Source organism: Vulpes lagopus, chromosome 7, assembly GCF_018345385.1.
Source record: "Vulpes lagopus strain Blue_001 chromosome 7, ASM1834538v1, whole genome shotgun sequence".
NCBI lineage: Eukaryota > Metazoa > Chordata > Mammalia > Carnivora > Canidae > Vulpes > Vulpes lagopus.
Window position 1 is genome coordinate 30,346,237 of NC_054830.1, and position 24,880 is coordinate 30,371,116.

At 40.5% G+C, this 24,880-nt stretch overlaps 1 protein-coding gene across 1 annotated transcript in view; it reads left to right on the forward strand.

The window, feature by feature from the left end:
* The first annotated feature begins 5,830 nt into the window (after positions 1–5,830).
* The window catches only part of SYNPR (synaptoporin), a 293,689-nt gene continuing 274,639 nt past the window's right edge, over positions 5,831–24,880 (forward strand). The window contains exons 1-2 of the mRNA XM_041760625.1: positions 5,831–5,926; positions 6,055–6,120. Coding sequence (XP_041616559.1) covers positions 5,909–5,926; positions 6,055–6,120 — 84 coding nt within the window. The 5' untranslated portion in view covers positions 5,831–5,908. The remainder of the gene's footprint in view (positions 5,927–6,054; positions 6,121–24,880) is intronic.

The following is a 24,880-nucleotide window of genomic DNA, read 5'->3' on the forward strand; positions in this document are numbered from 1 at the left end:
AGAAATTGTAGTGGGTGATGTAAGGTTAATATAAAGCTGTTGTGATCGATGTGATCCATGAAAACATGGGAGTGATCCAAGGAGAGCATCAAGAATGATAAGCATTTTAGATAACACAACTAATGAAAGACAAAAAAATAATTGGAATGATTGAGCCTTTGAGAAGAGGAGGAGTTTCATCTAATTATGTCCATGGAATAACAGTGGTAGAAGTTGTACTAGGAGTTGACAGTGGTGTCCATCTTTGCTTTATTTCTCTGGAGACATTTTGTTTATGTTTCAGCAAGAAAATATTTTTGCCTAAAGCTTGTGACATTTTCGAATTTGCAATGGAAACTGCATAAAATCTTTTTCTTGGAAAGTTATAAGGGTAGAAGAAAAATCATGACTCTGCTGTTTACTATCTATAAAAGCTTAGCTGAGATTTTTAATTTCTTTGAGCCTGTGTTTTTTTGTCTACACAAGGGAAGAAACAGTGATACATACTTATGAGGTTGATGAGGATATTGAGTTATGCCAATAGGTACACTTAGCATTCTGTCCAGCATCTACTTAATACTGGGAGTCATTATTATGATTACTGTTATGATTCCTATTCCCTGAGGTCAATGGTGAATCCTTTGACATGTGTTTTGGTCCTCTAAATTTGCATGTATTCAAACGTGGCTATATTTACACAGATATCTTTTGTTTAAAACAAAGATGCAAATAGAAACACGGAAAGCATTTTGTGATGGGAATTTACAATGGGCATCCACATTTGAATTTTTATATCAGTTATGATTATTAATAAAGAATGATCCTATTTGAATGCTACAACTTCCATAGAAACCTATGAAATTTTATTTTGTGATGAAGTTTTAAATCAAGTGAACTTGTACACATCCTTATATTTTGCATGCAGCCATTTAAGACTGAAACAGAAGTAAGTAAAGATGGTTTTATTTGATATTTGCGTTGACAGATAATGCTGTCATTTATTGGAAAATTCGAATTCTTGAAAATATTTCCACACCACTCCTGGACCGTGTACCAGTGGCCTCATGCAAGCCAAATATACAAATAATTAAATAGACATGCTATTGGCTTTTGCTATTGTACTCACTAGTTAAGGAAAGATTTGGGAAGTTCAAGTTGGCAGCATAAGCAGAAAGTTAAATATATAACATTTTAAATGACTTCCACTCATTACTTATCTCCAGTATTTTAAATATCATAACATATGGATAGTATTTTATCCTGTATTAAGTTGCTATGGATAAAATTTTAAATTACTTTCTCCTCTTTGCCGGAAGAGACATAGGAAGATGAAACCCAAGTATGTTATTCCCTGAGAGCAGGATTTAATTTGTCTGAATAATGCAAGTTCATCTACGGCAGTTTGGTACTTTAATTTTTGTAATTTTGATTCCCTGTAAGATTCAAAATGGCTGTTTTTATAACTTGCATTTTGTTTACTTGCTGTTTTACCAAATATTGACCTTGAACATATTAGATTTATAGTATATCGCACTACAGTGTAAGCTCTGTGAAGGTGGGATTTTGTCAAGCTCTTTACAGCATCAGAATAGTCCTCACCCATAATAGTCATGCAGTCCCTACTTGTTCAATGAGTAAGTCAAGGTTTCTCAACCTTGGCACTATTGACAGTTTCTGGATAAATCTTTGTTGAGTACAGCTTTCTCCTATATTGTAGGATGTTGAGCAGTATCCTTGGCCTCTATTCTTTAGACACCAGTGGGTGCCAGTAACATCTTTCTACTCCTCCTCCCCCATCCAGTTGTGACAACTTAAAATGTCTCCAAACAATGCCAAATGTTTCCTGGGGGAGAGAAGGCCCAAAATTACCCTTTGCTGAGAACCACTGAAGTAAATGGATTGCCTTGGGAGGTCAAAGGAAGTCTTCATAACTATAAGTCCCTGGTCAAAAACAAAAGAATAATTTGGAAACTGATATAGTCAATACAGGCCACTGAAACGGATTGCTTATGCCCCACCCTAGTTAACATGATCATTCAGCCAATGCATTAATCTGTTACAGTAAGAAAAAAGTTACTTTGGTCATTTTGTGGCAGAGGAGAGGGCATCACCATAAGCCAGGGAGAGTAATATTGTGACAATGTTTACATCATCCCCCCTACCTCTCCCAACCTAGTTCTTTAGGGAACCCATTGATATTTCCAGGCTTGAGGATAGAGGTTCTAACCTCAAAGTCTACAAAATATTTAACATTGCAAATGTGATATGGAACTCTGGGTTATTTTGGTGATGCAGCTGTTGGAAGCTCATACATTTCTGGAACGTGAAAAGCATCCTGTGACAATGTGCAATTGTTGCCTAAGCTATGACACATTTGCCATTTGCCATAATTCTGGCTTCCTTCACATTGTGTTTGGAGGACTGGAAAAATCTGCCACCGTATTAGGGAGGAGAAATGTTGAGTGTGAAGAAAGACCTAGGGGGAATAGGCTCACATTTCAACTGTGCCAAGTTCTCAGCTCAAATGAAATGCTAGTGGGCAATATTTTAAATAAATCACTCTCTTTGTCTAAAGAGATATGTGTAGACATTTAATGTTTATGCCTAAACAACTTTGGGCAAGTTACCAGAACATTTAATGTTTATGCCTAAACAACTTTGGGCAAGTTACCAGCCTAGAAAGGCCTGGAGGCACTTTCCATAAAGGGGGATTATGGTCATATTTAAATGATGTATTTAAAACATGTATTACAGTACCTGGCATGCAGTAAGAACTGAATTGATATAAGCTATTTTGATAATTACCATCATTATTAAACACAAGCAGGAGATGCTATAGCCATAAGGTAGTTGACTATTATGGAAAGAACAAGGATATAAGGACAATGAGGTCATACAGGTTCAGGGGGAATCACGGTGCAATTATGTACTAGCTGTGTGAACCTTTTTTTTTTTTTTAAGATTTTATTTATTTGAGAGAGAGAGAGAGAGAGCGAGTACATGCACAAGTGGGTGGAGGGGCAGAAGGGGGAAGGAGAAACAGACTACCCACTGAGGAGGGACCCCAATGTGGGGCTTGATTCCAGGACCCTGGGATCATGATCTGATCCAGGGCAGCCGCTTAACCAGCTGAGCCCCCAGGTGCCCCTGTGTGAACCTTTTCATGAATCAACCTAGGTTATGTTGTATTATAGTAACAAAAGACTTAAAACTCTTAGTAACTTGCAACCCAAAATGCATTTCTTGCTCAGCTCCATGTTCATGAAGTCCAGTTGCCATGTTGGGCTCTTCATCAATCTTATGCCAGCACCCAGGCTGTCAGAAGAGGCTTGGTGTCATACATGCTCTCCATTATGGTATAAGAAAATAAACAAGATGGTAAGTCACTAAGACATTCTTAAAACTCCTTCCCAGAATGCACACATCCCCTCTGCCCACATTTCACTGGCCAAAGCAAGTAAAATGGCAATTCTTGAGTTCAAAAAGGCAAGGATATATAGAGGAGGGGTACTACAGAGAGAGTAGCAAGACAGTGCTACAATTGACCACACCTCCACTGAGGACCTCTGAGCTTTTATCTTTGCTTTTTTTTTCGAGATGTGGGCATTGAGAAATATAACTAATACATGTTTTTTTGCCAGACCACCTTAGATATGTTATCTATAAAATCTCATTGAGTCCTCACAACAAACAGCTAAGGTAGATATTGTTGGCTCAATTTTACAAACTTAAAAAACAACAGGTCTTGAGGAGGCTAGCTAACTCCACACATAAGATTAAACATACAAGGGACCCCTGGGTGGCTCAGTGGTTGGGCTCAGGGTGTGATCCCAGAGCACCAGGATCGGGTCCTGCATCAGGCTCATCACAGAGAGCCTGCTTCTCCCTCTACCTATGTCTCTGCCTCTCTCTCTCTGTGTCTCAAGAATAAATAAATAAAATCTTTAAGGAGAAAAGAAAATACAAATATACAAATTGTAGAGCACATACTAAGTACTTGATAACTTAGTTCTCTTCTCCCCTTAAGTTGCATAATGGCTTATTTTTGAAACAACTATTTCCAATTGTTTTAGATTATCTGCATGTAGGAAGAAGAGCAGGAGGAACAAAACTGGCTGACTGCAGATGGTGCAACTCGCCCTTTGGAGTCCTTACTAAATTTTTAGTTTTCTCTAACAAAATTTATGGACAGGGGGCATCTACTCTGGATGCGCTCTTTCTTGTATGTTTGGCCTGCTGTCTCCCCTTAGCTGACTCCTAACTATTCATTTCCATCTTCATCCCCTGCTCTTAAATATTAGTCGCCCTCCCCCACCACCACCACCACTCCACCCTCCACACACAACCTCCAAACCTTTTTGGCAGATCTTTGTAGTAAACAGATGGGGTATCTGTGTTGCTGGGAGACCACTTCGTATGTGGAATCCAGTCCAAAGGGAGTGAGAAGGAAGGGGGCACACCAGCAACATGATTTAGTGGCTGAGCACCCTTCCTCATCTTCTCTTTTTCTGACACTTTGAAACCAGCTCGGCCTCATTCTCTGTTAGCTCTTTAAACTAGAGCAGACCAACTTTGCCTCCATGACCCTCCATGTCCTCATCTCTAAAGCGAGAATAATAGCATACTAACCCATGGGGGTTATGTTGAAAATGTGAACTAATGTTTATAAAGCTCTCAGCACAATTTCTGACCCACAGAAAGAACTCGATTGTTTTGCTGGTGTGATCTATCCTTTTCAGGAAGATTAGCAGAACGAGGGAGGTAAAAAAAAAAAAAAGTATGAGTTTGGCAGGCGAGGGCTCAGTACTATTTATGATGAATTCGGGGAGCTTCATTCGGGGGTTATTTGGCAAAGGATCTCAACGGAAAAGCACGGAAAACTTCGTTTTTGACCTCTCATGAGCTGTGTGTGTTACCTTGGCCAATTCGGCCTCTGTGAAGTCTCTTTTCCTTTCTTTCTTTCTTTCTTTCTTTCTTTCTTTCTTTCTTTCTTTCTTTCTTTCTTTCTTTTTTTAAGATTTTATTTATTTATTCATGAGAGACACACAGAGGCAGAGGGAGAAGCAGGCTCCATGCAGGGAGCCCGACGCGGGACTCGATCCCGGGTCTCCAAGATCACACCCTGGGCCAAAGGCAGGCTCCAAACCGCTGAGCCACCCAGGGATCCCCAGAGTCCCTTTCCTACCTTTAACGTGGGCACGAGAACTTGCTTCCTGACCTCCCGCAGTGGCCCCGAGCATGACCCCCTGGGGGCCCTGGACCACTTTCAAGACGACCGGGTCCCGCGCTCTGGCCGCGTCCGTCGGTCCCGCGGGTCCGCTGGTGCTGGGGAAGGCGCCGCGGCCCCGGGTTCTCGGATGCGCCCCCGCCCCGGCGCTGCCCCGCCGCACCCAGGGCGGCCCCGACGCCAACAGGCTTGCTTTGGTGCTCGGATGTCCCCGGACCTCACGCACGTCCCCAGGTAAGGGGCGGGTGCCCTTCTCTTACCTGCAACCCCTGCTTGCGCCCTGGAACCCCGCAGCCGACGCAGCCAGCCGGCTTTTCCCGCCCTCGGGCCCCCAAGTTTTCCCGGAGCCCGAGGGCGCGGGCGCGCGCTGCCGAGCCTGCCCGGAGCCCCGCGCTCGGCCTCGCCCGCCCCCCGCCCCCCGCCCCGCGCCCCCCCGCTGCAGCTGGCCAATGGCAGCCCTCCCCGGGCGCTCCCCCTCCCGCCCCCTCCCCGCCCCCCCGCCGCCTCCGCTCGCAGCCCGGGCGCGCAGGCTTCGCGGAGCGCACCGCCAGCCGAGCATCAGCCAGCCCGCGCGGGCCCCGAGCTGCCCGGGCCTCGCCCCCCGGGCGCCTCCCGCCGCCGAGCTTCTGGCCTCGAGGCCGACCCGGCGGCGCCCCCCGAACTTCATCCGGAGGGGAGAAGCGGTCAGCGCGCGCGCGAGCGATGGACCCCGTGAGTCAGGTAGGGCGGACCCGGTCTGGACAGGGCGGCGGGGGCTGGGGGCCCTGCGGCCCCGGGGGGCGGGGAGGGCGGCGGCCCCCTCCTCACTCCTCTCCTCCTCTCTCTCTCTCTCTCTCGTCCGTCCAAAGCTGGCCTCCGCGGGCACGTTCCGGGCGCTCAAGGAGCCCCTTGCCTTCCTGCGAGCCCTGGAGCTGGTGAGTGCGCGCGGCGGGCGGGGCGCGGAGCCAGGTGCGGAGAGGTCGGGAGGGCGCGCGGCGCTCGCGCAGTCCGGGCCCGGGGCCTCCCCGCGCTGGCGGGCACCGGCCGGGGGCACCGCGCTCGGCGGCGGCCGTGCAGACGGGCTTCTGCAAGCGCTCCGAGGTGTCATCTCCCCTCCCGCGGGCGCCCTCGCCGGGGCTGCTGTCTGGAGCCTCCCGGGAGATGGGGAGGTGGGGAGCGCAGCAGATGGAGGAGCCGCCGCTGCGCTCCCGGCCTCACCTGCGCTTCTGCGGGGGGTCGGTCGTGGGGGGCGGAGGTGGAGGGGAGGGTGGCTAAGGGGCGTGGGTTGAAGGGACTCTGTGAAGGCTGGGCCTTGCCTTGGCCAAGCTTGAAAGTTGCTCTTGGTGGGGACCGCTCCTTCGCCCGCCCGGCCCGGGACGCTGGAAGCGCTGCTGCGCTCAGTTGCCCTGCGGGAGCTCCGGCGCCTGGCGAGGCGCCGCGAGGCTGTGAATGCGGTTGGTGGAGAGGGCAGGACGCCTTCCATCCCTGGTGTCATTCCTCTACCCTGGCCACTCCTCGAGGGCTCTCGGGATTTCCTCCAGAAGAACCTCCCCCCAGCTCCCAGCCTTCTTTGCTTAGCTCTCATCAGCCACGGGGCTCTCCGAAATTGTGTTACTCTTCTGTTTTGTCCCCGTTCAACAACAACAACAACAACAACAACAACAACAACAACAACAGCAAACCACTCTGACAGTCCAATGGCAACCTATTGATAAGGAGTGAGGCACAGTAGTAGTCGATCATTGAGCAGTGCTAGTGCTGTTGGCTTAGATGATGGTTATTCAGAGTGAAATCTGCAGATCGCACATTCCTCATTCCTCTCTTGCTAGGAGCTTTGAGGAGCAGCCGGACCCATCTGCACAGGGAAGTTCAAAGCCCGTCATGTAGCATTAATCACAGGCCCTACCACTGACTAGCTGGGAAATTACATAAGAGCGTGCTCTGGCCTCCCAGATCTCAGCTCTAAAGGGCTAATGTCTGGCTTTGGCTACACGACTTGTGGTGCATGATGATCCACAGGGTAAGCACTTTTGCCTTGTTTGTGAACCTGCATAAAAATGCACGAATATATCAATTTGACACACGTCAAGACAACATTTGGAAGCCTTGCACCTTGTTCTGGGATGGTCATCCTAAAACAGGTTTCCTCACAGCCGGGTTAAACAAAGCAAGCAGTGCTCACAGTCCATGAAACTTCCGGTTGGCTTTCTCAGAATTCTGCCCACATTCATTCATTTAGCCATTCAGTAAACAATCCCTGTGGAAGAGCAGAGGTTTTTGATGAAAGTAATAGCTCCACTGCCAAACCATTGTCTCTCAAAACAAGATTCAAAGAGTTGACATCATTTTCTGATATCTCTTATTGTCTTAGGTTGTCACTTACCTGACACGTTAATTTGTATTCTTTTCAGCCCTCTGACAACATCATGCCACTGCTCACCACACAGCCTCTACTGGCATACTTCAAAGTAGTTAAGCCTGGATGAATTTGTTTAAAATGCAGACTTCTGGACATTAACTCAAAATATTGGGAAGGTGTCTACCCAGGAATCTGCATTTTAAAGCAAGCACCCTAGATAACCTATCCACTTTAAGATTGGAGGACCACCACCATAAGCTATCCAGGTTCCCTCCAAAACTCAAGAGCCCTTTTAACCTTCACGCTCTTGCTATTTCTTTTCATACTCACACCATAAGCCTAGAAAAAGTGTTTGTCTTTTAACGTCAGTTTAAATGTTACCTTCCTGAAGTTCTCTCTCACATTTGTTCCTTTCCCCTTTCTCTTCCCAAAATGGAATGATTCAGCCATTCTTTGGGCTTCTATTACATTTTACTCATGAGAATTTATCACACTGCATTACAGTTGTTATTTTCTTGATGTGTGTGTATGTGTGTGTGTGTGTGCGAGAGAGAAAATTTATTACACCTAAAATATTTCTAGTCTTTTCCTTCTTCTAGGTCTCTGAGGTTCTAAGGTGGAAGAGCTTTTGCTTGCAAATCGGTGATTAGCTTCTCATTTATGGAAGAGAACCTGAATAAGGGATAAGGGGGACACACACACACACACACACACACACACACACACACAAACCGCAAAAAAACCAAACCCTTATAAAGTCATTTAAGTTAGTTGATCTACCTTTTAAAAGAGCTAAGGTAGAGAAATGAGAGCAGAGACAAGAAGGTTCATTACTGAGAATGTTTAATAAGGTGGAGAGAGAGAGAAGGAAAATGTGTTACATGTATGCATTGGTGTGAGGAACCACTCTGAGGCATGTTTTCTGTAGAAAATGGTGACAATGAGAGAGTGATCTTTTAGATAGCAGGAAATTTGTTCTGTTTGTCTCTGTGTTCCCCACTAGTGCCTTCCATAGAGCTTGGTTAACAGTAAGTGATCAGCAAAAGTTGTAAATTGATCATGACATAACATGCACAACACCCCCCTTTCTCCTTTTCTAATGAGAGCAGCTTTAAATTGGTACTCTTTAAAGTCTTTGAACTATAATCCTTTTGTTTTTTTGTATTTATGCTATAGAAATAAAAATGTATGTAAAGATACATGTTCAAGGATATTGACTGCAACATCATTTGTAGAGGAAAGAACTGGAAACAGTAAGTCCATTAGTAGGAAAATGATTACTGTATGGTTCATACATGTTGTGGAATATTATGCTGCCATTAAAAATAATGAGTTAAATTAATATGTATTGACCTAGAGGTCAGTATATGTAATTGTTTTTGATAAAATTGTCAAGTGCAGAAATATGGGTTTCATTCCTAATACTTGGTAAATTGTTAAATGGAAAAAGGTGGCTTTTATTCTTTTGATCAACAATTTATTCAATCACATTTCAAACTGACATGTAGATCGTAAAACCATGTTTGTAAAAATAGAAAAAGGGGTGCCTGGGTGGCTCAGCCAGCTAACCATATGACTCTTGATTTTGATTCAGGTCATGATCTCAAGGTTGTGAGATGGAGCCTCACTTAGGGCTCTGTGCTCAGCAGGGAGTCCGATTTTCCCTCTCTCTTCCTCTCCCTCTGCCCCTTCCCCTGCTCACATTTGCACATGTGTATATGCTCTCTCTCCCTCATCAATAATTTTTTTTAAATCTTTTAAGAAACAGAAAAAGGGAAATATGGTTTTGTGTGTGTGTGTGTGTGTGTGTGTGTCAGAAAGAGAGAGAGATTTGTCTGAGCATAGAGAAAAACATAAATATATACTACTGAACTGTTAAAATTGATTTTTTCCAAAGAGTGTAATTTGAGATGCAGTGGGGAGAGGAGAGGGTAAAGAAAAGCTATGGTATGCGGGAAGAATCATAGACATATCATTTGTCCACAGTTGGACACATGAGTAATTTTTAAAAATAACTCATATTTTGAATGATTTCCTATGGATTGACCATATGAAGTGGTATTACTTCTAAAGACATCCTCTGCTTTTGGATTTATATAACCTTAGAGAGGAAATGCATTGTATTTATGTGCACTTTGCTTAGGAAAGGCTCATGGATATAGTAGATTGGAAGTTTAACGTATAAAAGTCAAGCCTTCAGGGAAAAGCTTTAGCCAACTTAAAGACTTTGAGGCAAAACTCCCAGTTCTTAGCCTCTACTTAAATGAGGTCAGGGAATTCTCACTATCTGTTGAGTCAAACCCCAAATTTAGGACATAGCACTTATTTCAATGGTTTGTTTCATTTATTCCCTGTTGATAGTATTCTATCCAGCAAATCTCTTAAAACATTATTTGGAAATGGTAAAAAAAAAAAAAATTAAATTTACCCTATTTCTTCAACTTACTCTGAAACACTAAGTTGGTAGAGTCCTACCTTCCACCAATCACTAATTTTGCTATTTCAATTCTTTGCCAGTAGGAGGACTTCAGTCTTCCTCTTCTTTTTTTCCTTTTAAAAAATACTGTCAGCACATTTTTTCTTCTACCATTTACAAGACTGAATATACACTTTGGATTTATGTGTAATGGAATGTGGGAATGGCAACACATTTATATCATCCAGGACCAGAATTGGTGCAGATATAAGGTCATCAAAAGGACTTCAACTCTGCAAATGATATTTGGCATTGTCCTCTAATAACATGATGCTGCAGGTCCAGATTCTGTCCCTCTGGAAATAACTGCTAAGTCAAATTGCCTGATTCTTCTAATTCCTATTCTTTGACATCCATCTCAAATTTTACCATACCATTTCTGCAGCAACCCTGGACCTTGCATTTCCATTCTGCTTTTCCTTTCTGCCTTCCCAAAGGAGATCAGCTAATCCAAAGATGCAGCGTGTCTGACACATGAGTTGTAGGGCTACTACTTTATGTAAATGAAGGTACCTGCTTTGTATAGTCTTCATCCTTGAATCTAAGTTCTAAACTAAGTTTTCCAAACAAACATCATTCTGCTTACTTGATATTGATAACATTTTTAATGTCATTGATAATAACAAAATAAAGCAATAACATAATTCATATAATATAATACATCACCATTTTAAATCCTTAATGAGAAAAGTAAGAAGAACTATCTTTCTCATGCAAGTTTCATATGAGGGACTATATTTCAGTGCTTTCAATACATCATCATGTCAAATCTATATGAGTAACATTTCCATTTCACTGTGAAGCTCAGAGATGTTAACTAACTCATCAAGAACAAAATTGTAGGAAATGGCAAAGCCAAGATTTGAGCACTCTCACTCCAAACTGTCTTCTCTTAAATGATACACATTTTTGCTTCCTTCAGTGTGGCAGGCACCTGCTATACCTTATCCTTAAGCCTCAAAGAAACGTTAAAAGGCAGATACTATCCTATTTTGCAGTATTTATCTCACCCACTAAGATATATTTTTGAAGCCTTTTCTGAAAATGCCAAGGAATATTTATTTGCCTTTAGAGATGAACACAACACATATCAGTTTTCTTTTATATTGTTTTATTTTCTATTAGTTATTAATTAACCAAGTAGAGTAGGTTCTAATTAAAAATTAGTATTTGTTCATTTAAAATATGTAAAAAAGACTATGATTATAAAGCCAATAATTTAATCTCATTTTATGCTCTTTTTTTTCTATTTTCTTAAAAAAAATCTGTTTGCATGAGTCAGACAACTCTTTCTTTTTCTAAGTATAAACAAGACAGGGAATTCTAAGATACAAGTTATTTAAATTATGAACAGCAATCTGTCATTGGGGTCTGATGTAATTTCTTTTTTTTTTTTTGTAATTTCAAAGCTACATTAATGTGGATTTAATTATAACTTTCTAGCCTCTCAATTAGTGACAAAATCATATGCAATTGGAATATGAATCAATAAATACATTTTTCATAAAAGAGCAGCTAAGTCCCCAGTATGCTAATGGATTCATCACTTAATGCATTTCCAAGTTTATTAAGACAGTTGGTGTTTGGCCCCACAAATACAGAAACAAAGTGAAACATATACTTATGGTTTTTGAATCCTGATTTTAGTCTTCACTAGCATGGTAATCCTGGACAAGTTATTTAACTTCACGAGGCTTCATTTTTCGCATCTATAGATTGAACTGATAATGGCTTCTCTTTCAGAGGATTACCATAATGATTAAGTAACTTAATGAAAGTAAACCTCTTTACATAGTGCCTGGGCTATAAAAAGTGCTCAACAAATTATGAAGGTACTGGTGGTGATGATGATGATGATGATAATTATTTGGGTGATTCTGGGAATGATGAAGAAGGAGAAAGTGAAAGTCCACCAGAAGGTAATTTAGAACATTTTGGCAATCTCTTCGAAGTTAGGGTTTTGGCAAAATTCTGAGGTAGAAAATCTATATTCACCTTGCATGTATTTCTTGGAGCCCCTCTACCTATATACCATCCATGGTTGTTTTGTTTTGTTTTGTTTTGTTTTCTTTTGCTAGTTTCTTCCATAGCATAAATGACTCTGGAGACTTGCCCTTGGAGTATCTGCATTTCAAAAAACATTGCAGAGAGGCCACTGTTGAACCTAAAGGTAGAGGTCTCATGAAAGAATTGCAGGCACTTGGTTCTCAGGAGTTTTTTTTGTTGTGGTGCAGGGAGAGACTTTTCCTAATTTTTCTCAAATCATAATCTATAGAAATTGCTTATTTTGGAATAGCTGCATGTATCCAACTGAATTATCCAGGTTGTAGATGAAAGTCCTTACAGGATCTACCTCAGGAACTTACTAACCACACCCTAATACTCAGCTACACCTGGCACTTGGGGGTCTCCCAGATAGGAACAGGGTAGCAATCCAGCCCTCATGTTGAAGTAGAGGCATTATTCTTAGTTCTGTGTTCCCCCAGACACACAGAACTGTACCTTTTCCTGATACACACAAGAAAAAAAGGGTCATGTGTTAATAGAAAAAAAAAATCTCTAAAAAGTGTGTAGAGAACCATGACTTTCCTTTGAGTCTTCAACTTCTACAGGCATATATTTGACTTAATATATAGCCATATTTGTAATTATTTATAATTATTCTTATTCATTCAGTTAGCTTAACCTTTCTTTGAAAACCTCAGTTTTCTCACCTAAATATTGGGGACAGTGTCCCTTGCAGTATTGTAAACTTTAAGTGAGATCAAGCTTGTAAAACACTTTGTAAACTTAAATGTCTTCCAAAAGTAAAGATAATTGTGATCATGATGAAGTCATGATAAAGAAATGTTTTTTTCTAATCTAAGTGACTCTGGACAGCATATGATAATTGCCCTCATGTGAAGCTCGAGACATGAAGTGGGAGTGCCTTATCTTTGCTTCCAGAGTGGCTGAGTCCTTCCCAGCCACCAACTACCCTCTAAGCCTCTGCCTCAGTCTCTCTGATCTTTTTGGAACTCATAAGAAGAAAATGGTGCTGCCAGTTGAAGCTGATGCCTCATCAAATATGGGGAAGGTCCATCCTCACCCTTTTTAGCTCTCATGCTGAAATCCAGTTTCTTGCTCTGTACACATTTCACATTTCTTAGATGTTTTGGAGGACTGGTGATGGTTTCTTGCTGATTTGATGGACTTTTGCACATGATTCTTCCTTCCTCTGGATATAATACTGCCTTTCACTTCTCACCTAGCCCCAGTTAGCTGGCATATTCCTCTTGTCCCTTTAGGTGTCATCTTCGATGTCACTTATTTTGGAAGGACACCTCTGAGTAGGCAGGTGTTGCCAGAAGTCAGCTTCCTAATGGCTCCCTGAGCACATTCTTTAGTGACTTGTTTGCATTTTAGTTTTGCAGCCATACTAAATGCTCCATGAAGACAAAAATATCATTTGTCTTATTCATCAGTACATTCTAAGTATCTAACACAGTGCTTGGCACATAGTAAGAACAACTCCAGGGACACTTACAAATCCCATCAAAACATCAGGTGATAGGTCCTCAGTGAGTAATAGTTGAAGGAAGAAGGAGGAAGAAGAGAGGGAGGGTAGAGAATAAAGACTGAATACACGAATGTTTGAGAACACATTGGATGTAGTGTAATTTCCCCTTCATCATCTTCATTGTGAAGACAAATTGTGAGAACTCCTATAGAAATAATTGTTTCGCTGTTACTCTTCATTGTGGAGGAGAGTGACTCACAAAAGTTGACCCAACTATAAAAGGAAAGAGGGCAGTTGTAGGCATACTCACTGTACAATAAAGGAGGTGAGTTCTTACAGCAATTAAAGTGTGAGAACTGAAAAATGCACAGGTCTCATGTCTTGGGTTCAAAGCAGTGAGCAGTGAGTCCCATTATTGTGTTCTGACCACTGTCCTGTTTGCTCCCCTTGTGTGTTCCCTTTCTCTTCTTTTCCTGATTCTAATCTTTTCATGATTCTAATCTAATATCCTAAGAGAAAGAATGTGACTGGCTCAGCTAATATTTTTTTCAATGTGGACACAACTATCAGCCCCAGGCCATATCAGGTTATGCATTGGCTGCCCATGGATCAAATGCCCACCACTAGCTCTGTCATATCCTGAATAAAAGGATCAGGAGCTTCAAAACATGTCTTCTGAGATTGTTCTTTCAGGGGAGGAGTGGGAGGGATATTTCTCGCAATCATGAGCACATTAGGCACAGTGAGAGGTTTACATGTCTGGTGGAAGAATAAATGATTTTTTTTTCATAAGTACATCTTTGATTATGGTAGCACTAGCAGTTTTCTCAAGGAGAAGGTATTGCATCTTTGAGATCTAGGACCAACCTCCCCGGAATTCTCTGTGATGAGATCATTTGGTGGATTCACATTGATGATGTTATTTTAGGGGTGTACCTTTGGCGCTTCAACACACAGGGCTCTATGAGCTTGTGCCATCTAGTTCATCACCTCTTCCTGAAAAGAATGATGAGGTTTTGCCTGTGATTAAATAATCCATTTTCAAAGGAAAATGTATTCCTTCAAACCACATGCCCTTCATCTGTATTCATATATTGGTAGGTTAATTGAGCTCTGGCCCTTCATGTTAGAAGACTAATTACTACAATAATTATTTCCTGTGTTTATTCATGTCATAGAAAACAGGAACACACTAATGTGTATTTCTTTTTAGTTTAACATTCTTACCCCAATTAAACTTTTTGTCCTGAATATATACTAATGAAAGAGTCATTGGTTTGCCTGGTGTGATAGGTGCTGTTTGAGGGAGGAGAGGAGAGGAGTTGGTTGACAAGCAGAATCACCATGAAGAAAGGCAGCATGGGGCTTTAGGGAGTATGGGCTTTGGAATGAGCCTTATACAAGAAAACTGCTCTTCTTTCCACCCATTGAAGTGGAGCTGACTACACAATCATACTGCTCCTTGCAGTCCTCAGACATCAAAGAAAGGACACAAGAGTCATGTCTTTTGGTTGCCAGTAGGGTTAAGTAAGATAATGTTTGCAAAACCCCCAGCAGAATGTCTGGTCCATACTCAGGCTCCCTGCTTGTATCTAAGGAAGAGATTGTTAAACATGATGATATGTTATCGACAAATGCATTTAACAGTTCTAGCACAGCATAAAGTTTGCTCAATTTATTATTGCGTATCATTTTTCATTCTGTTATTATCTCTCCATTGGGAGAACATTGTGAGATGATCATAAAACATATACGAGTAATATGAATACTAATACATAGAGACAAGCACTTTACTAAGTGCTGTACATGGATTATTTCATTTAATCTCATCATCACCTTTGAAGGACCAAGCAATAACTCCTTTTGACAGATGAAGAAACTGAGGACTCAAGAGATCAAGCGACTTGCCTGAAGTCATTCCGCTAGTAAGTGATAGAGCTAGGATTTGAACCCAGCCAATTGGATGACAGACTCTTTCATCTTAATCATTTATCCATGTTACCTTGCGTTAATGGTGACAACTCATTTCTCCCAGCTCTTGAAATTAAATGATTTCTCCAGTGAATATGGTAGGAACAATATATATCACTCCTTTTAAAGTCATGTCTTCTCAATCCCAATTCTGGTCCCTTTTCACTCTCATGCTGCCAGAACGCAAACAAAATTTCAATGACCCCATAATGACTAGGAATATCCAAATTCATTCAGGAACTCTTTGACTCCTCAAAAATACTCCTATTCCCTGATAAATTTTGTTGATCTTGTGTATCTTTTCTAACAAAATCTATATTCACTGATCTATTGTATAAAGAAATTCAAGGTCAGGAATGTGTTCTGAAAACATGCCTGTGAAGGTTCTGTAGAATTGAAAATGGATCTGGATATTTAGCAAGATGCAAACACTTAAATTATTTTTAGATGCCTGATAAATTCCTCAAGTCAAACAAATTCCATCATGAATACAGAAGGAACAAACGAATTTTGTCTGCCCTTTGTGTGTCTGTGTGTATGTGAGCTGCCATTCTTTGGATTTGTTGTTTTGAAAGATTTATGTGCCAAACAAAAAGACATACCCCCTATGGCTTTAACAAGAAGTGCTCACATTTCCATCTGGTCTACCATGAGACTGCCTGGCTGTGCTCTCATGCCCTTAATTCACCTGATGGTTTTGCCTACACCTGATAGACAGTTGGCATTCCCCCTGGGCTCCTTCCTGAAGCTGGGATCCAGAAGAATTGAGAAAGCAGAAAGGTTAGATTGGAAGAAAGAGTGATACCAGGAAATTACTAGGCACAAACCCATGATCTGAGTGAAGAATGAAGATCCCAGGAGACATTTAAACTGGAAAATGGGATAGGTGGATGAGGAGGGATTATGATGATGACTTAGAGTGTGTTGGCTTTAGAGCCACAAGCTTGGGTTCAATAACAGAATTTGGTATGTTCATGGGCAAATCAATTTTACTGAACTTCCAATTTCTAGGGATTTTACCTACATCAAAAATATGTTTACATGATAAAAATGAATTAATACCTGAAAAACTTTGGATGAATCTCTTCATCTCCTTGAGCTATAGAATAGCGATAATATCCATAACACAATACTTTGGAATAAAATGAGCCAATATGCATGAAAGTTCCTATCAGAGGTCTCACTAAATGTTGACCATTGCTGACTCCAGAAAACAAAAGCTCAGGTAGCCGAGGCATCTTTCCTGTAAGGGCCATGTCTGATGTGTTACCTTTAATGTTCATCTCTAGCTGCAGCTGTTTGAGGAAAGGGGGGGAGGCTTATTTGCATGTTTCATAATTCTCTACTAGAATTTATATAAGAACTTTTGTTGCCAGAACCACGTTGCAAATTCTATTTAAGAAACAGTTGAAAGCAAAAGCACAATAATTATATATGAATTTGAAATTTATCTTAAAAGACATGTACTTCATTGGTTAAAAAACGAGTATATGTAAAATTGTTAGTGGTATTAAACTCTAACTATTCTAGGGGAAACCACTAAGTTTACCAGCCACAGCAAGTGAATTTGAAGTGTAAATATTATACTTTCTCTCCTTTTAAAATTATTTTAAATTGTTGGCTGGTATGTGTGTGTCTTTTAATGTCTGGCTTTATTTGCTACATTTCCCTCATTTGGTAACGGAAAGAATACTTGGATTTGATTGTCCGTTCATGACTGACAGGCTATGTGACCTTGGACATGTTACTTATCCTCTCTGGTCCTTTCATATTTATATCAGTGAAAATCATAACTAACAGGCAGAACTACTGTGTTCATTAAATGAGATGACATTTGCAAAGAGTGATGACACATAGCAAGCATTCAATGCATTCTTATTTTCTTTCCTTCTTTCCCCCAGAATATGTTTTATTGCTGATGTATAGAAATAATAAATTGGAAAATTCGCAAGGGTGAATTTTTTTTCTAGGCTTTCCTAGATGTCTTGCCTCTCTTCCTCCCTCTCTCTCACATCTCTCTCTCTCTCTCATAAATGGATGCATGCATTCTTTATACTAAAGGCCATAAAGATTAGGTCCACATAACCCAAATGAGTTTGAGTGGGATAGTAAAATTTGGCAGGTGTGGTTGGCAGGGAAAGAATGATTAGACTGAACTGTCAAGTCCTAGATCAGTGTTCAGATACATTGGAAACCCAGGCTGCCAGCAGGCTTTGGCAAGGTGACCATGAATTTGTGAAGCTGTTTTCCAAAAGGAATATCATACTTCTTTGTTTTAAAAAAGGACAAAGCTCCCATAAATAGTGGGAGTTCACTGTAATGGCTGTAAAGAAATGATCCCTTGTTATGTGTCAGGCTGTATATGTCAGTGCTACTATCTTATATGCATAATTTCATTAATACTTTATAGTGACCTGGGGATCCCTGGGTGGCGCAGAGGTTTGGCGCCTGCCTTTGGCCCAGGGCGCGATCCTGGAGCCCCGGGATCGAATCCCACATCAGGCTCCCGGTGCATGGAGCCTGCTTCTCCCTCTGCCTATGTCTCTGCCTCTCTCTCTCTCTGACTATCATAAATAAATAAAAAAAATTAAAAAAATATTAAAAAAAAATACTTTATAGTGACCTTATAAGGGTCACTTGCCCAACATTACAAAAATGATAAGTAAGTGACAAGCTAACATATCATTTTCGCAGGAAAAAAGTTACATGAACATAAAAATTTTTCAAAATATCAATGTTAGTTATCTCTCAGTAGAAGAACATCGGGTAATTTTTATTAATTTTTGTGATTTAAAATTAATAAATATATTGTTTGTGAATAAAATGGCTCCAAATAACATGTCAAAGAAATCTGCCCCATAATACACATACCCAGTATATTTGATCATGGCAGGCACAGAAGAGGCAGGGGATCAGATAGACATGGCTTGAAATCCTCCTTTGGTCATTTACTTAACAACCACACCTGCCAAATTTATTATCTTCTATTTCCGGAGGCTAGAAGTCCAAGATGAAGGTGTGGATAGAGTAGGTCTTTCTGAGGGCCTTAAATGGCAATCTGTTCCATACCTCTCACCTAGTTTCTGGTGGTTTGCTAAGAGTCTTTGATGTTTCATAGCTTGTAGATGATACATTGCCTCAATTTCAGCCTTTGTCTTCACATAGCATTCTCCTATTGTCTGTGTCCAAATTTCTTCCTTTTTATATGATACCAGTCATATGGCATTACAGCCCATCCAACTGCAGTATGACTTTATCTTAACTAATGACATCTGCAATCACCCTATTCCCAAATAAGGTCATATTCTGAGGTGCTAGGAGACAGGACTTCAGACTTCCAACATATGAATCTTTGGTTAGGGATGTAGGGAATGGACACAATTCAACCCATAACAAATAGTTTCTTAGAATAGGCACTGTTGGGCAGCCCCGGTGGCGCAGTGGTTTAGCGCCGCCTGCAGCCCAGGGCGTGATACTGGAGACCGTGGATCGAGTCCCACATCAGGCTCTTTGTATGGTTCCTGCTTCTTCCTCTGCCTGTGTCTCTGCCTCTCCCTCTCTCTGTCTCTATGAATGAATAAATAAAAAATCTTAAAAAAAAAAAAGAATAGGCACTGTTTTGTCACCTGTTTTGTTCTCCTTAATATATCATGAATGTATTTCCATGCCACTAGATAGAATGTCTTTCCCCATAATTTTTATAGCTATATATTATATACTGTATGCCTGTCCTGGAAGTTATTTACTGATTTCTAATTTATGTACTTTTCCAATGTGTATTTATAACACTTTTCACCTCCAAAAACTAACCTCTGCTTCAAGATAACTGGTTAGTATACTTCTTTTATTACTTACTTAATTTCTAGACGTAGAATTTCTGGTTCAAAAGGTTATATGTTTTTAAGGTATTTGAAACAATTGTCCTCCGATGAGGTGGCACCAATGTGGGCATTATCATTTAAATTTTTTTCCAGTTTTATAGATGAAAGTGAAATCTTGATTATGTACTGTATGCATTGAAATTGCACATTTTTAATAAGGTTGTTTATATTCTTACTTTCTTTTGGGAATATTTTAATGAACAGAATGGATTTGTAAAGTGGTAACTGAGGGTGCCAAACTCATGGTGCTTTTCACATGGATCTTTATATAAGCTGTTGCCTTAAACTTTCTGGGTCATTGTACTACTCCACCATTTGGAAATTATTTAGATTGCTATACTCTGACTTGGGTAGAGAAGCAAATAATAAGCCATTCTTTCTCCAAATCATTGTATAAGAATAGATTTATATAATTTTTAGAATGATTGCCAAAGATAATTACTATTATTACAAATCCTTTATAACTTAGTTTTATAATACAAATTTACTATCCCATTTGTATTTTATTTATCCTATTAATATTAAATTTATTTATTATAAGTAACATTATTATTTTCTTTAAATTATACTCATAAGTGTTGGCCCATATTCAGTACCTTTCTGAAATGTGAAGCTCATGTATATGTATGTAGTGACTCATGTATACTAATATATGCCATACCTTCTTCAGGTTTGAGACACTTAGAATGTTAATAATTCTTTTGAGGGAATGGCAGAGTGAATAGAGTGTTACTGCTCCATCTGAGGAATCCTGGGGCATATCTGGCTCTTGTTTGTAGAGTGCCGTATCAATAAAGTAAAATAAATTCAGCAGCTGCCTGATGCCAAGGACATTTATTTCCTCTTTCTTGGATCACATTCCTGACCACACTTGCTATCAACAGCATTATCCACATTATGGATGCACTCTGCCTGTGACTTACATATGGCTATTTTGGGCCACCTTGGCCTCCCTGTGAATTAAAATAACAGCTGTTAGCATTCATTGTATACTAACTGAGCTCTAGGCACTGCACTAAGTGCTTTCTACATGTTATGCCATTTAATTCTAACAGCCCGTTAGAATGTCTGCAGCACTATTTTCCCATGTTTAAGCAAAGATTTTGAGTCTTAGAAAAACAGAAAATGTTTAAGTGTGTACAGTCAATAATAGAAGAGCTGAGATTTGAACCCAGGTCTTCTGTGTTTAAGAAGACCCTGTGTGCTTAACCTAGCAATAAAAGAGGAGGAAAAGTTCTGATTCTCTCCCAGGGACCAGATCCCTATGGGAAGAACCATCCTGGTCTGTAGGTCTGCCCTCCATAGCTATAAGTGAACCAAGATTGCACCTGAAGGCCCAGCCCCATCACTTAACCAGACAACTTCTGTCAGGGAAAAAAAAATCCACCAACGTAGTTTGACCGAACCAACTTATTAGCCTCTATTAGGTGGTAAATTCTGTGATGGGCATGCAGAGCAAAATTCTAAGTTCTCTTTGCAGTTCAAAGCCAAGAACTTTTGTTAAGTGGGTTTTTTTTTTTGTAGTCTACCTGATAAAACAATAAATTAAAGGATGGTTTTTGATTTGCTTTGAATTGCTCTTATTTTGTTTGATCTTGTCTTTATTTTATTTGTATAAATTAGAACCACAGTTGCCTAGGCAATTGATGGAAATAGACTTAGAAAGAGCTGTAGGACTGGATACTTCCTGCCTTTTCAGTTTGTCAATAATTTCTCTGCCAACCTTTGAAGGATCCCCATCTGCTTTTAAGACTGCAAAGATCCTTGAGATTGTCTATCTTTTGTTTTATTGATTTGTTTTGGGAGACACTCAGTTTCTTCCCCCATATTGATTTTTCTGTCCTTGAAAAACAGAGGAAATGCCCATGGCTATTTGACTGGTAAATATTGGGGCCAGAATGCAAACCAGTTCTCCTGGGGACCAGGCAGGTAATGTGTGAGGAAGCAGGAAGCAGGCAGCCATAGAGGCAACACCAGTGATAGGAAGAGCTGCCTCTTCACCAGCCAATTCTTGCTGAGTGGGACCACAGACCTAATGTGTCTAGATATTTCCACTTTTGTTGAGAAAACAGAAAAAAGGGATTTTGGTGCTAATTTTGGGAAATTTTAATGGAGGAAGTGTCTTCCATTTTTTAAACATTATAAGAGTCATATTTTGCAAAATACACAAACATGGCTGAATTCTGGATATGACCCATAGTCTACAGCTTGTTTCCAGTGTACCACCATGTCCTCACACTTTGGAGGCTTTATCTTTGCACCTCCAAGAACCTGGCCTTGTTCTTTTCTTGCACAGGAGGTTTTCAAGAGCTGAAAACCTCCTGTGGTTTGTCTGATGGATAAATGAGAACTTGGTGTTCAGAAATTAACCCTAACTTGGTTTTGGAAATGATGGAATTTAGTGAGTCCATATGTCCTTTTTGCCTTTCCTCAGATAAGATTTTTAAAAATTTACTAGGTATAAAAAGCATGAAAATATAGGGATTATTCTTCAGCCAAAATCTTAATGGAATGGAGGCAGTGGCTCATATTGTTAGAGCAGGCAGCAAGTTATGATCTAACGTAATCCTACTTAGGATACCAGGAGGGCAGCAACAAGGAAGTCATGGCCATCTATTGGGAAAGACAGAGGCCTGTCTTGGCAGCACTCTACAACAAGCCAGATCAAATCAGTCAGGCTCAAGTTGGCAGATGCCATGACAGGAAACCCCTGACAAATTAGGAGGAAAAGGCTGGAAACCTTGTATTCCCACCCCAAGTAATGAATATTCCACCCTCTAGTGAACAAGTGTCAGTAAAAGCTAGAAATCCAACCCTCAGTGTCTTCACTCACTCTCTCCTCCTCTCTTTCTCCCTCTCTCTCTTTCTCTTTCTCTCACTCTCATATCTCTAGACTACACTCTTGCTTTAATAAACGTTCTTGCTTGTGTTGCTCATCCACTGTGTTGCATCTCTGACCTTGAATTCTTTCTTATGAAAAGACCAAGAACCCGGGATGCCTGGGTGGCTCAGTGGTCAAGCGTCTGCCTTCAGCTTGGGTCATGATCCCGGGGTCCTGGGATAGAGTCCCTCATCAGGCTCCCTATGGGGAGTCTGCTTCTCCCCCTGCCTGTCTCCATGTGTGTCTCTCATGAATAAATAAATAAAGTCTTTAAAAAAAAGACCAAGAACCTTTGGCAACACCTATGGGACAGGCTGGGTCAAGGCACCAGAAGGGCCTTGCAACAACATTGGCAATTAGGGTAAGTTAGATAAGATATTGAGAAGAACTGAATTTCTCAGTCAACCAGTATAATCTCAAATAATTCTATTCATAAAAAGAATAGTTTAATTATTTGTAGTTTAAAGAATCAATGAATAAATGAGCCCTAATGGGAGGAGATTCTGAATATTTATATAGGATAAGACTGTCCAAAAGTACATCCTGCAACAATGGAAAGGTTTTTATCTCCACTGTCCTATGCAGTAGTCACTAGCTACATGTGACTACTGAGTACTTGAAACTAAAGAACTGTGTTTTTAATTTTATTTTTATTTAGTTAATTTAAATTTAAATAGTAGTGGGGTACTTGGTTGGCTCAGTTGATTAAACGTCTGACTCTTGGTTTTGGCTCAGGTCATGAACTCATGGGTTGTGGGATTCAGCCCTATGTGGGGAGTCTACTTGAGATCCTCTCTTTCTGCCTTTCCCTCCACTAGCTTTCTATCTCTCATAAATAAGTAAATATATCTGAAAAAATAAATTTAAATAGATAGTACTTAACATAAGTAGCTAGTAGCTAGTGGTTACCACATTGCTAAGCAAAATGGGGAGATTTAGCCCATCTTTCTGGTTTACAAGGAGAGTGTGCTGAACTTCAATACATAACTTAGATAGGGACTGACTATTATGTAGCAGAATATAGTCATTGTGAAGTGGCTCTGTTCTTTAGCACTTTCATTTTTACATTTATTGTTCAGTACACATCATACAGTGTTGGTGGCAAGGAGTTTTTCAAACCAACTTATAGAAATTTGTTAGACTCTGGATTTTTCAAATTTTTCCAGTTCTTTAGGTTATACTTTTTATGCATTTTATATATTTTCATATGTTTATGAATTTTATACATTTACTTGTCCATTTTATACATTGAAATAAAAAGATTAGACAAACTTTTTTTTTTTCTATTTTCCCCTGAGATGAAGCAAAAGGACAGTTGTCAAAGTTTGCACCAGTTTGTTAGCACAAGACTATCTCATAATAATAGGAACTTTTTAAGATTGATTGATTGGTTTATGAGAAAGAAAGAATATGAGCAGGAGGAGGAGAGGGAGAGAGAATCCCAAGCAGACTCCATGCTGAGTGTGGAGCCTGACACAGGGCTTGATCTCATGACTTTGAGATCATTACTAAAGCCAAAACCAAGTCAGATGCTTAAGTGATTATGAGACCCAGGTACCCTAATAGTTGGATTTTTTAATGAGGATACAAGGCTACAAAGATTGCTTAGTATTATGTGATGCAGAGAAATTAAACAGTTTCTTCAGAGTTTAGTTAGCAAGAAATCATGCTGAGATATTTATTTATTCTATGATTAGCAAGGTAGTCTGGCAATGTTTTGACAGTGGCTATCGGAACAGTACCACTGATATTCAGGTGCACATGTAAGAGTAATAAGAGAGTGGTAATCAGATCAAAGAAAGCAACAATTGTATAGCTGTATCGTGGTTGTGATGTCAACCATAAGAACAGGAAGTGGGAATATGCAATGCCATGTGGATCACCACCCCATCCCGTTTAGTCACCCATTGAAAGGATGGAATTTTAGAGACAGCCCCAGTATCCTAGTTATGCAGAACCCTCATTTGATTCCAAGAGTAAGACCTAAGTCAAAGGTGGCATCTCTGTTGTGTATTAGGAAGTGATACCAGGGAGCAGCCGTCAGAGACGAGGGATGTAAAATGGAGGCAGAGGGAAAACAATAGAAGGGGACATTACAGAGTTGATCCTCCTTCTGAGAGGTCTTTGCATAAATGGATGGGGCTTCCTGAACAGCCTTTATGAAATGCATCTCGTACCTATCCACTCAGGGGACAAAAGGATGAAACAGGAACCAGTTGGCATTTGCCTTCCATCCCTCATTAGTCAAGAGTGGCCTCATGAAAGTTAACACCTATCTAATATGGGTTCCCCAAAAGCAGACTCTGAGATTCGAATTCCTATAGTTAATTTGGGAGGTAATCCCAGGAAACACTGGTAAGGAAGTGGAGAAGTAAAACTAAATGAAAAGTAAGGCAAGAGAGAGTACATTATTTAAAACTTTACCACTATTGGCAACTGCAGGTTAATCCCTCTGGAAGATTCTAAGGAGGAGTGTAGAACACCCATTGGCTATAATTCTATCACTTGGCTACCTTTGTATGCAAAAGAAGCTGGGAAATGTGGTTTTTAGCTGGGCATGTTGACACATCCAGCAAAACTGTTACTAAGAAAGAGAGAGAGAGAGAGAGAGAGAGAGAGAGGATCTTG